Here is a 12,263-nt window from a genome sequence, read left to right as displayed (position 1 = left end):
TTTCAAAACCAGATTTAAAGTACATTGTCTCAACTTATGGTTAAAGAAACCATGGTTAAAGAAGATATTTATCTTCTTTTGCCCTGAATCTTATTGACACAAGTCACAACATGGGGGCATTAGTGATAGTTTAGAGATTTCACATAAATGCAAGAAAGATCGTGAACTTAACACTCTCAAAGAATATGAAATAAATAACAATTTCAATCATTAAGGCTAAACTGTAATATATTAAGCGATAAACTTCAGTTTACAAAAACAACAAACCTATCCGATCTTATTTCTAACAATATTCTCGGACAATATATCTTATCATCAGCTGATATACCAAACCGATAAGAACGCACCAGTGACAGAGCAGCTGAGCACTTCCACCTGTCTAGTGTCCTCCCGGTGGTGACCGTGTGTGCGCGGTGGGCATACCTTTACATCTTCGAATGTTGTGTGTCCTTATTTATTTTGTTGTTGTTTGTATTCTGTGTTATTTAAATTTTTAAGCATTGACAACCCTATGTGAACCACTTTTCGTCTCTAACCTCCATGGAACGATTGTTCTGAAACATGTAGTGGACGTCAGCAACGTTTAGGAAATATTTGACAAGGTATAGTACCATATTTTGAGTTATTTACACACTTCCGGGGCTATTAATAGACCATGAATTTTTATAGGTAAAATCTTTCTTGCAAAATACAAAGTGTACAGATGAAGTCTTACTCAGGATTTCTTGTCACATGAACATTTTTTTTTTTTTCAATAAGTTAGGTATATAACAGTTTTCAAATAAAGGTTCCAGTAAACTATCGGGATACTGCAAATGAGAGTGCGTTAAAGTCAAATATTGTCACCTAATTTACAATTAATTCCAGCCAATTTTATACTCTTTTCACTCTATAATTAAAATTGTCACTTGTTTAAACTTTATATGATTATATACAGATTTTTTATTTAGCTATTTTCACTTTTCCATCATGGTTACCCATCGGACTAATACATTTTCTAAACAAGCCGTATATAATCAAACAAAATTTAAACAATTGACAATTTTAGTCTTTATATATATATATATATATATATATATATACATTTATGTATATTACATAACGATAATATTACATAATGATATGTTACATAAACGTTTGTTGAGAATATAGTTTTTCCAAAAACGAACAAAAGGCTATTTAAAGAATATATATATATTACTCTATCGCATAATTATATAAAATATGCAATGGATATAAACTCATTCTATATATCAAATAAATTTAATTTTCACAGTATGTTTGAAATGGAGTATGCCTTTTTTGTATGGATTCTCTAATTGATAATTTTAAGTACAAGATTGTCAAATTTGATCATATTATAATTGTTAGTATACGGAACAATAATAAACAAATTTCAAGTAAGCATTCAGTAACATTTAAAACGAGAATCTTCAAAATCCAAATAAATCAAGATGCCACATAATACATTTTTCATGAAGAGTAATGAACGAAATAAACAGAGTGATGTCAATGGTGTAGGATGATGGACGTAGGATGTCATTAACAGTTTGAATCCATTAGTGCAGCTTCATGTTGCCTATGAATATTATGGTAGGAAAATCATGGAAATCTGATGCCTGCTATGCCATTTCCATGGGTTTTCACATATCGATAGAAAACTTTAGGTACTAACCTTCAACAGGAGCGGCGTTAGGGTAGGACGCGGTTGGGCGACCGCCCAGGGGCGCCGGATGAAAAGGGGCGCCGGTATCCTTTTTTCGTATATACTGTAATTGAATTGCAGTTAGGAGGCGCCGAAGAAATCTCGCCTAGGGCGCTAGTAGTGCTAAAACTGGTACTGACCTTCAATATGGCACTATTCCGTACACTTAAAACAAGATGTAGAGGATATTTACCCACTGGTGACATCAACGTGATTATTACTACATTTTTGTAATATTTCTTTCTAATTATTACGTAATAATATAATTTTATTAATAAATAAAATTTTATTGAAAAAATACGTTATAAAATAAATTATAAATTATAATAATTATTATAGAACAGCCGTTATTCACTTTACTATTAAAAATTTGTTGCTTTTTTCGGTATTTCACGTAGTTACGTTTTCGCTCATAGATATTTCATGCTAATAATTATTTGTAAATATTATCCTTCAGAAATATTTTGTAATACAGTACGTCTCCATAAAAACATTAATGCCTGTTTTAATCACATAATTTACTCTATAATGTAATATAATATATAAGTTAGTCTAGATATTTTAACACTTTAACACTGTTAACACTTAAGTGTTAGCCAATAATGAGGATATTATTTTATGTTGGCTTAGGTAAGTTTTATTGTAATTTTGCTTATTGATCATTCTGCAAACGTGTTGATAACCCTAAATATGAAAATATGTTGTAAACCTGATAAGTGAGTAAATATAACTCAAATTACAATTAAGATTGAAAATAAACTCTTGGCATATGATTCAGCAATCCTATTGGCTATTCTAATTTACTCATTTCGTTTAAGGACATTCGGGGCAGGAACATTGAAATGCTGTTGGATTAAGGATGACTGATGGGTGATGATGAAGTGGTTATTGTCATTTTGAAGGTAAATCCTATAGTCAACTTAGCTTTATATACAATAGGAGAGAGCTTTACATGTAACTGTACTGGGTGGTCGAGAATCCCGTATCATTGGCTGATTGAATTAGTTCTCAGTTATTTTCCTAATCTGTGATTTAAAGTATGCAAACCTAACTTCAAGCCGAATTGTGTTTACATGTACTAAATACGGTCGTGATAAAATACGGCTGCGTTCATCGCATCAAACCTTGTTAGCTAATAAACATGCAACGCTCTATAACGTTTCGGAATAACTAAATATCTGCAGTAACTAAGACTGACTTACACTACGCGAGGGCAGTGGCAGTACATTAATAGCCCTTTTAAGAACCACCACATTCCAGGCGCTTACATAATCAATAAAGCACAAGTGGGTGGCTAGATTAGATAAACATGGAAAAAATATTAAAATGTTTTTCATTATATGGGCATTTTTATACGTTGTTGTTGTTGACGTATTTTTTGGTTTTGTTCTTGATTCTCTTGTTTTTATTATTATTGTAGTGGCAAGTAGTACAAGTCCGCAGTATACCGTTAAAGAAAGTAAACCGAATTAGTTTGTAAATAGCCATCAGTACCGGAAGATTTCACTTATTTCATGTATAATACTTTTACAATCAAGCATATAATAAATCAATGTTTCGTTCAAAGCGAAATTGCGTGTATCGACTTCACCTTTGTCGTATTTTCATTTTCTTTCGTGGATATGTAAGCAAGTTGTAGGTAATGGCAGTCAGAATTTAAATCTACTCCAAAAGCCTATAAATCTTGGGAATATATTTATTTAAGTACACAAAAGGAAAAACATTTATTCATTAAAATCCAGTTTTTCAGTTCCGTCTGTCTCCGTAACAGTTAAAACACATAGCAAATCTCACAGGTGAAATAAGGAAAATTATAAATATATATGTAAACGCCCCTTAAGTACAGTTTTCGTTTTAATTTACTTTACTTTACGTTTTACTTATTTTTATATTGTATTACATTTTAATATTTTAATTCCTTTGAAAATGGAGAAAGTAATTAGTGATTAGGGAGTATGGGATTTTAACTTTTAATATATAGTAACAGAAATATTCAAACTCAATCTATTGCCAATACTATTTTCCTTATGTACATGATGTATAATTGAGTTATTTCCGTTCGTAGATTTTGATTCCAATTGTAGAATTGATTCTTGATCTGATTAAACTTTAAAATACATTATAAATTCTAATTAAGTTCAATAGAGTTGTGCTTATAAATATAAAAGCGGGAGTAAAATTGAATTATTTGTGTGGGATTTATCTACAACAAACATTGGCAGGCAATCACGTATTCATGACTGTAATCAAACACTGACGGATGAGCGTAAATCAGAATTGCATATGTATGGACTTTATTCTGCGTTGTTAAAAATCGAAAAATACAGTCCTTCAATCAATCGAATACATCGTGTTATTTTATTCGGTTAAGCCTATTTATTGGTAAGTCATTCACTACTCTTACGGTGAAACGTGTCTTTTTATTACCTTAATAACTCAAGAACTAATTTTTCTTTTTGCGTTAAATTAATTACCTGTGATCTGCAAATTTGTATGTATCAATATTTTTACTTTCAGGAGGCATTGGAGAAATCTTATATATTCATATCCATGTAGTTTTATACTAATTTAATCGTTTTCATTAAACTACATAGAAAAATTTAACTTTTTGATTTCTTGTTGATGTAAATTTTATGTTACTCCAAGTTCAGACTTGTATGTTTATAGATGCTTTGTAGATATGGTTAATATTAGTTTTCACAGTTTACATTAACTAATCAGTAACTCACTGCAATAATCACTTAAATTTCTAAACTAAATGTATACGAGTACGTAGTTCAATATTTTAGACTTTTAGAGTCTGAGAAGAGAACAAATGTTGAAGTAGATCACTGTACAAGACAATATAGATCAGTTGTAAACGATCTAAGTATAATGTTACCTCCTTTTAGAAATAACCTAACCAGTTTTGATCATTCATCACAGTTATAATAGCTCTTACCTTCATGTGTTGTAAGTGTTGCGTTATGTACACTCACTACCCTTGCTATTGTGTTTTGCTTAAAGCTTGGAGAATATTTTTCGTTTTTACATGTAGCAATGAATAGGTGTGGAGCAGTTTGATATGATTTTCTATGAGACACCGACGTGGATCGCTTCATGAAATTGTGGGATGTTGGGTTTAGGTTTTAAATTATACTGCGTTTATTTGATTTTGCTATGTATTCCTCGCAGTTTAGTCAGAAGAGAATCGTAATTTAGTGCTGAATACACTGTTCAAACTAAAACAACATGTTGGCATACTATTATGTTCAGTATTGATTTATCATGCACAATACCAGGAACATGTGATGTTAAAAACAAATTTTAATACCATCTCCAATCCAAATATATATATGTCCTTTTCATCATTTTTAAGGTACATAGTCTTGAGGTTGCGTTAAAAGCATGATTTTACCTAGATTCTTTGTAAATGGGTATTTATATTTCCTCTGTAACTTTATTGGCGGAATTTTATTTCCTTGTCGAGTAATTTCTAAGCGTGAGTTAGTGAGGGGTTCCTTAGGTATGTGTTACAAATTGTTAATAATTGAAGATTTCTTAAGACTTTTCATATTTTTTTATATTCAGTATTTATATAGCAGTGAAAGATATATTCTTTAGCTTTATCTGAGAGATATTATATTAATACTCGTATATAAAAAATAATTGTAGAATATGCAGCTCTTCAATAATACATTATTGAGTCCTCTGTAAGTTGGGATAAACTAGTCTTCACTGAATAGTCAACAATGTTATTTTAAAATATGTCATCAATTAGTATAACCGGCCGTCGTCTGCTGTCATGCAACTCTTAATTGAATATGCGTGGTTTACAAGTATTTTAAGGCATATTAATGAGTAGAATTATCACATTTTTTGGCAGCAACCAGGTATAAATAATATAATATGTTGTACTGCTGCTATATGTTAATATTACTTTTCATTACTGTGCGGTATATTGAAACATAACGAGATACAAAATCTTACAAACAAAACCTTTTGTAAATATCTCCATATATAATGAAAATCGGGTTTAAGTTTTATTTTACCTTAACGTCTGGTATGTATAATTTGTCCTTTCCATTCACTCTTCAAATTCAAACAACCTCATCGTGAAATACCAATAATGAAATATATTACAATACAATGATTTTAATACCTGAATCTTTTTCATACTTGTGTATAGTGTAGAATATGAGGGATAACACATTTGTATATAAAAGTTAATTCTCACCAACACGAAACTGTTTACTGATTGAGACTAGCTAACGCATTTAAACAAGCCATACATGAGCAATATTTACTTACAATATTGTGAATCTGAAAAAATCTACAGCTATTGTATTCACAAAACCTCATTATATTTCGTATTTCCATGGTGCTGTAGTGGTATGAATATAATAATACTTCTTGTCAATGTACTATTACAAAATAAGTAGTTACTGTTGGGTATATAATCCAGTTTCAACCGTTTACTGTATTAAGTCTTATAATTAGGATAAAAATAATAAAATCTGATGATGCTCAATTACTAGTGTTTGATGAAACAGAAATCTAGTATATTTATGTTTAAAAAAACTGAATTGTTTACAAGATAAACGAAATTATTAACTGATGTTTCTGTAGCCTAATGAACTCTATGGTTCCTATTAAGGTTACATTAATACCTGTTAAGTACCATACAGTTTTTCATATGGATTTATCATTCGCTTACTTATCTTTAAGAGTTAGTCTTTTGATACAAATATTTATTTTATTATAACTTTTAAGCTGTAAATTTTGTAACATTTACCATGCAACACAAGAACCAAATTAATATAGCTAAATAAGAAAGTAAAAATTTATAACAGAAACTGAAAAAACAATTATTTAGCTCAGTTCAGTTTAATCACTATTATAGATATCAATAAAATTATCCCTGCATCTCACAAAAGGAGTTGTCTGAATATTTGATATTGATATCATTAGGAGGTTTTTACATCAGGTGAAATATGAATACAATTATTGATTTGCTTAATAAAAAATATCTCATCATTGAAAATAAACATGGAATCAAAAAATTTTTGGTCTCTGTTCCTCTCCTTATTGAGACCAAAACGAAAGCTCTAGTAAAAATACTATTTTATATGTGGTTACAGGGATTTTAGAATGCTCTGCAATATCACATTATTTTTGAATATTTTATTATTTGTATTATAACCCAGTAAGAAGCAAAACACAAAACACATCCATTTAAACGTGTTCAGGTATCAAATTAAATTGATTTTACAAAAGTATCAAACCAGTAAGCATGAGTTTGATTTTAGTCGTATACAACTGCATCAGGGTCTTTCTAATGCATGCTAATTTTGAACACTATTAACAATGATATAATTTGTTAACAAATTAGGACTTTATTAAACATTTATCCAAACTATGACTTCATCGACAACTTGGTTTTGTTCCTAGCGAATACAATACTGATACCGTAGTTAAAATACTTTAACTCAATAAACTGCAGCTTTTGGAGATTTGGAAGTAAATTATAAGTTACTTTCTGAAAATCTACCACATCTGCAGGTTTTTTTTTGTATTTACTCTAAAATTATTTATTCTAGATAGTTTTGTATGATTTCCGTTTAATTAAAAAAAATTAAATCCACATTTTGGACATGTTAAAATATCCATTTGTATTAGTTACAACAGAAAATAATTTAAAACGTGTGATGGCATTATAGCACATTAATAAAATAATAAAAAAGCAAATATTTGAAACTAAACCATTATTTACAATATGAATGGTGTGTGCGATCATGCAAATGATTAGAAGATAGAATTTGGTAAAAGGCACATTTTACTTTAATTTAGACATGGAGCAAAGTTTTTGTTTTGTGCTACAAATAATTAGAATATTTGAAAATAATATAACGGGGCATTTAAATACGTTTTGGTAAAAAATCGTGTTTCTACACGTTATTTCAAAATATATACTTTCTTAATTTACACATATTATATACATGGATATAAGCTTTCAATGATGAAATTTAAGAGTATATTTCTTAGTTTGTTTTGAAAAGATAAAATGTACCCGCATCACAAAGTAGGAATTTCAGAGGCCATTGCGCTAAAAGAATATTCATTCTAGAGAGAGGTCCATAAAAGGAACATTAAGGGGGCTTTCTCAGCCTCATTGAAGAAATAATGCCTAGAGAGTGTCTTCATTGCTGCCACTAGTAATGTGACTCTAATGAATATCTTTCTTTCTGTTTAAATAATGCAGGTCTAAAGAGTGATTAATGCAAATTGTAATTTAGCAGTAATAAGTCAACAAACAATTATGTAATTCCTTTTATTGCCATCAAAAACGGTTCTTAAGCTCTTTAATAGCTACATATTTCATAAGATGTTACTTCAGATGCTATTTCAACAGTTATATTACTTTTAACTAAGTCAACATTTGGAAAAATTGTATACAAACTAAATTCAATGATAGAGAATATTAAATTTTTTTCATATAATCCAATTTTTGACTCATACACATAGGATCTTATCACAAAGGTCTGTAATGTATGCTTTTCACTCATCCTAGCTATACATTTATAAACCTTCAATAGTTTGAAGAGACAACGGACTTTTGAGACACTCTGTCACAATCAGCCCTCTAACTTTTAAGAACCCGATCTTCAAGTAGGTAATAATTAAATTATTGCACTAGTAAGTTTATTGCGGATCTGAGCTGTTAATGACATACCTTAATAAGTGGAGTGTTGGTGCCGGATGGGCTGACACTGGTGTTTGTGAGCGCGAGATGGGGAGCGTAGGAGAACGGGACGAACAGCATGGGGGTAGTGGCGGGCTCGCATGTGGGTTCCTCAGCCGGGAGAGCCCTACAACGGCAGGGCTCGGGCTGTGGGTACGGCGTGGGCCTCACTGAGGACGCCAGTCTGGTCGTTCGGATCGCACCTCCGGACTCAGAGGTCGAAGAGGGACAGCCGCAGGTTTGGGGCTTCCACAATGCGCACGGATAGACGCCCACCAGGCTGTAGCCCACCACAACCTCCCCACTGGCACTTTCCTGACGGGAAATCTTGACGAGTCGACGGACAAGGTCGGCGAAATCCTTGGCTTCCTGGCCCGATGGCGACTCTGGAGATGGTCCACTCACTCGTCGATGGCTACCGGCTTACCTCCTGGGATTCCCCTCCCCTTTACCCGAGAAAAGCGGAAAATTAGATCTAAGGGAAGAAATACGACCTGTAAAGTGATTTGCCCTATTTATCTCTACAATTTTGGTGCGACGAGTCAGGAAGACAAACAGAGAGTGGTGAAACTATCCGAGTGAAAAGTAATAAAGAATAAGGGAATCTAAATACGGGAAGAGGTCAGAGAACATTCCTTTGATGAAACCCCTAAAATATCCAATTTTAAATGATAATCACATGTAGATCTGTAGACGGTCGAGAGTATCACAACACTCGCGCACGCACACTCGCGCACTCACGTGGTTCTGTCCGCGAGCACTCCGCGCTACGACACTACGGGGTTGTTGCTTGTATCGAGGCTGTACAATAAATAAGCAGACTGACGGCACGGGAGGGAGGGGAAGGGAAGCAACAGCGCCAGGCGCAAGTCTCGTGGCCCGTTCGGCGCAATCAATGAAAATATAAACCGGCTTCACTACACAACAACCCCACAACAACTAACTACCTGCTCTCTCCTATCCCCGCCAGCGACCGCACTTTTGTTCGTCTTGCATTGCGTCTTTTTACCCACTCACGGTACCCCGATGCGATCTCATTAGTCAACACTTGAAGCCCGGATAAAAATATAAACATGTGTCATTACTCAGGTGAGGTTGAGGTTATGTCAGTACAGGTAGAGTTCCCCGCCCTTCCGCTCCGTTCTGCAGCAACCTCTGCCTCTGCATTTAGGGTTATATGCTCACATTTACGCTTTGCCATTTTATAGAATTAAACTCGTTTGGACCCATAATAATCAGGTAATTGTGTATTTCATTCTTGTATATATTTTACTTAAAACTCAAATGCGATTGAATAAATATGTTATAAATATTTGCAACGTAATAATATTATCATTTATAGAAAAAAAATAAAAAAGTACAATTAATTATGTAATTCAATTATATAAATAATTAAACATAAAATACTTTTAGGTAATATTTTCATACTACGTGCGTTCCGATTTATAGAAGATTTACATGGTTGTACATTTATTAAATTTGTATCTGTTTGACAAAACAGAAATAAGGGACGAAACTTGTAGCTTAGGTCACTCAAAGTAACATTTTTGTAGGTTTTACCTTTTCCCGTCAAATACAACAAAAGTATTCAGTTCCAGCTAGACTTCAAATTAGTTATTGCTACAATAATAGGAGTGCTTAATTCCCTACATTATCGCACATTAAATGTAAATTTTTGTTTCACGATAAAATGAAACTATTCAGTTACACTATTCGTAGAGGATATATAATTTAATAATAATACATTTTGAAAGATGTATATTAAAGGCGCATACAAAATAGCCAGTTTTAAAAGGGATGTTTGTTTCTAATTGGCAAACCAATAATTCAGGCTTATCTAACAACCCTTATGCTCTTGTGATTTGGTATATGATTTATTAAAAATGTCATCTGGCATGTGTTATAATTATAGCAAACAGTTTGGGAGCGTTCATGGATCATAATGCTAACTGTAAAATTAAATTTTAAAATAGATCACTAACCTCTGGCGTAACACAGTTTGCTTCCAGACAGTTGTTTTAGAACCGGTAAAGTTAGTTTAAGTTAATTTGTTTATAAATAAAAGAACAAAACCTTTGAGGAGAAGAAATTAAATTTGTGTGATAATACCAGAGTTAAAATAGTTTTAGAATTGTGAGAGTTGATATGGTGTCGCGAATACTTCTATGATGAAGTAATATAAAGAAGATTTGGACTGATTTAGTTTTTGTGTCGTAACTGATATATTTTAAGGTGATAAGTGAACAATTTGTAGCATGACTGACTCGTTGAACCTCTGGCATTGTCGGTTTAAATCAAGTGCTTCCATGAAATATGAAATTAGAGGAGAGCAAGTCATTGACTCCAAATAAAAATTTAGGGTTATTTGTAGGTTTATTTGACATCATAGAGTCTGACAGGAGAGAGTTTGCTGGCATAGCAGGTTTATCCGAGATGCCTCTCAGGCAAGATATTATAGACCAAGGTTAGTAATATATGACTGTTGACGTACCTAGTGCATTACCAAAGTGTAATTCAGTCTTAAATCAGCGCTGAACAAAATACTTTAAATTTTCTTGATATTGAGTTACGCTTCAAAAATTATGGTATCAGATTCAATAAATGTCTTATGTATATATAGTTTGTGGCCAGTTAAGAATTAAGTGATGATTAAAAAATCGAATGTTACTCTTGTCCATAATAATATGAACTCGATGTAATAAGCCGCCGTAGAAATTAGGATAGGTTTGCCTTGGTGGATGGCTTTTGTACTTATAATTTTTGTGACCTTTCGAATACATTAAATTAATTTCACACCCTTGTATATTTAAAAACCATGTTATTATTTGAAATCAAAATGCCATAGTACTGTACGCCGATTTTGATAGTTTTAGGTTGAACTAAAGTAAACTGTTTAGGCAGGTTACAAAAGACGAGTTATATTTGAATAATTTAATTTTCATTAAACACTGTAAATGTACGTCTAATAATACACTACATATATTGCGATATGAAAAAAGAATACCACAACGTCGTGTAGACAAGTAGTGTTTTCGGGAAGGATGCTATAAGCACTGTTTCATAGTGGCTGACACCGAACGCGATATAAATATAAAGTTCCAAATTCAATTATCGGGGACAGAGATGCGAAGTGTGTTTCACGTGGTATAAATAAAAGAAGAGCCTTGTATATTGCAATGGCGTTGGGCGCAGTACCCCATATATCCTGCGGCCTCGGCAAGATGTCTTCAGCCGGTGCGTATTGCAGTTCCGTAGCATCCATCATTCCCCGCCCTTCCTTTCGCACCACACTTTTTATTTTACTTTCCGCCTTGTTTTTACTCCCCAAGTCGGTAATTTATATTTCTTTCGGGGAGATTCTGGGTTGGATAAAAACACCGTCTCCAATTAGGAATAAATTGTGCCATCGTTGAAAACTTTTAATACGCGGCTTTAAATTATGACCAGCTGAAATGGTCGGACGTATTTTTATTACTGTGGAGGGATTATGAATTTTAGCAGCCTTTTTAATCGTTTTAATGGCATGTAACTTGTTGAGTTATATTTTAAGGAATATCTTCAGTGACCATCTTTGTTGAATCAGTCAGTAAATTTAAATTTCACTAGTGAATATGTTACAACTCTGCTAAAATTATAAATAAAATGGGTTTTAGAATTAAGAAATTAAATGTGTATTTTTCATTTATTTTCTTTACAATTAACACATAATTTTCACCCATAAATATCTAGTATATAGATTTTAAATTGCCTATGAACAAAAGCTACCCCTTCCCATGTTTTTGTAAGTTAGATAATTAAAAACATCATTTAGAAAGGAATCATAAAATTAAAAAATAA

The 12,263-nt window shown here is 32.3% G+C and overlaps 1 protein-coding gene across 3 annotated transcripts in view; it reads right to left on the bottom strand.

Annotated features, from left to right (window-relative positions):
• The window catches only part of LOC124352764 (nucleolysin TIAR-like), a 975,428-nt gene extending 966,206 nt beyond the window's left edge, over positions 1 to 9,222 (bottom strand). For all 3 annotated transcript variants that reach the window (XM_046802423.1, XM_046802425.1, XM_046802426.1), the window contains exon 1: positions 8,418 to 9,222. In XM_046802423.1, the coding sequence (XP_046658379.1) occupies positions 8,418 to 8,507 (90 nt within the window). In that variant the 5' untranslated portion in view covers positions 8,508 to 9,222. The remainder of the gene's footprint in view (positions 1 to 8,417) is intronic.
• Between the last annotated feature and the right edge of the window lie 3,041 nt (positions 9,223 to 12,263).

Source organism: Homalodisca vitripennis, chromosome 1, assembly GCF_021130785.1.
Source record: "Homalodisca vitripennis isolate AUS2020 chromosome 1, UT_GWSS_2.1, whole genome shotgun sequence".
Classification (NCBI taxonomy): Eukaryota; Metazoa; Arthropoda; class Insecta; order Hemiptera; family Cicadellidae; genus Homalodisca; species Homalodisca vitripennis.
Note: the sequence above shows the minus strand (reverse complement) of the source record. Positions and strands in the feature narration are given on the sequence as shown.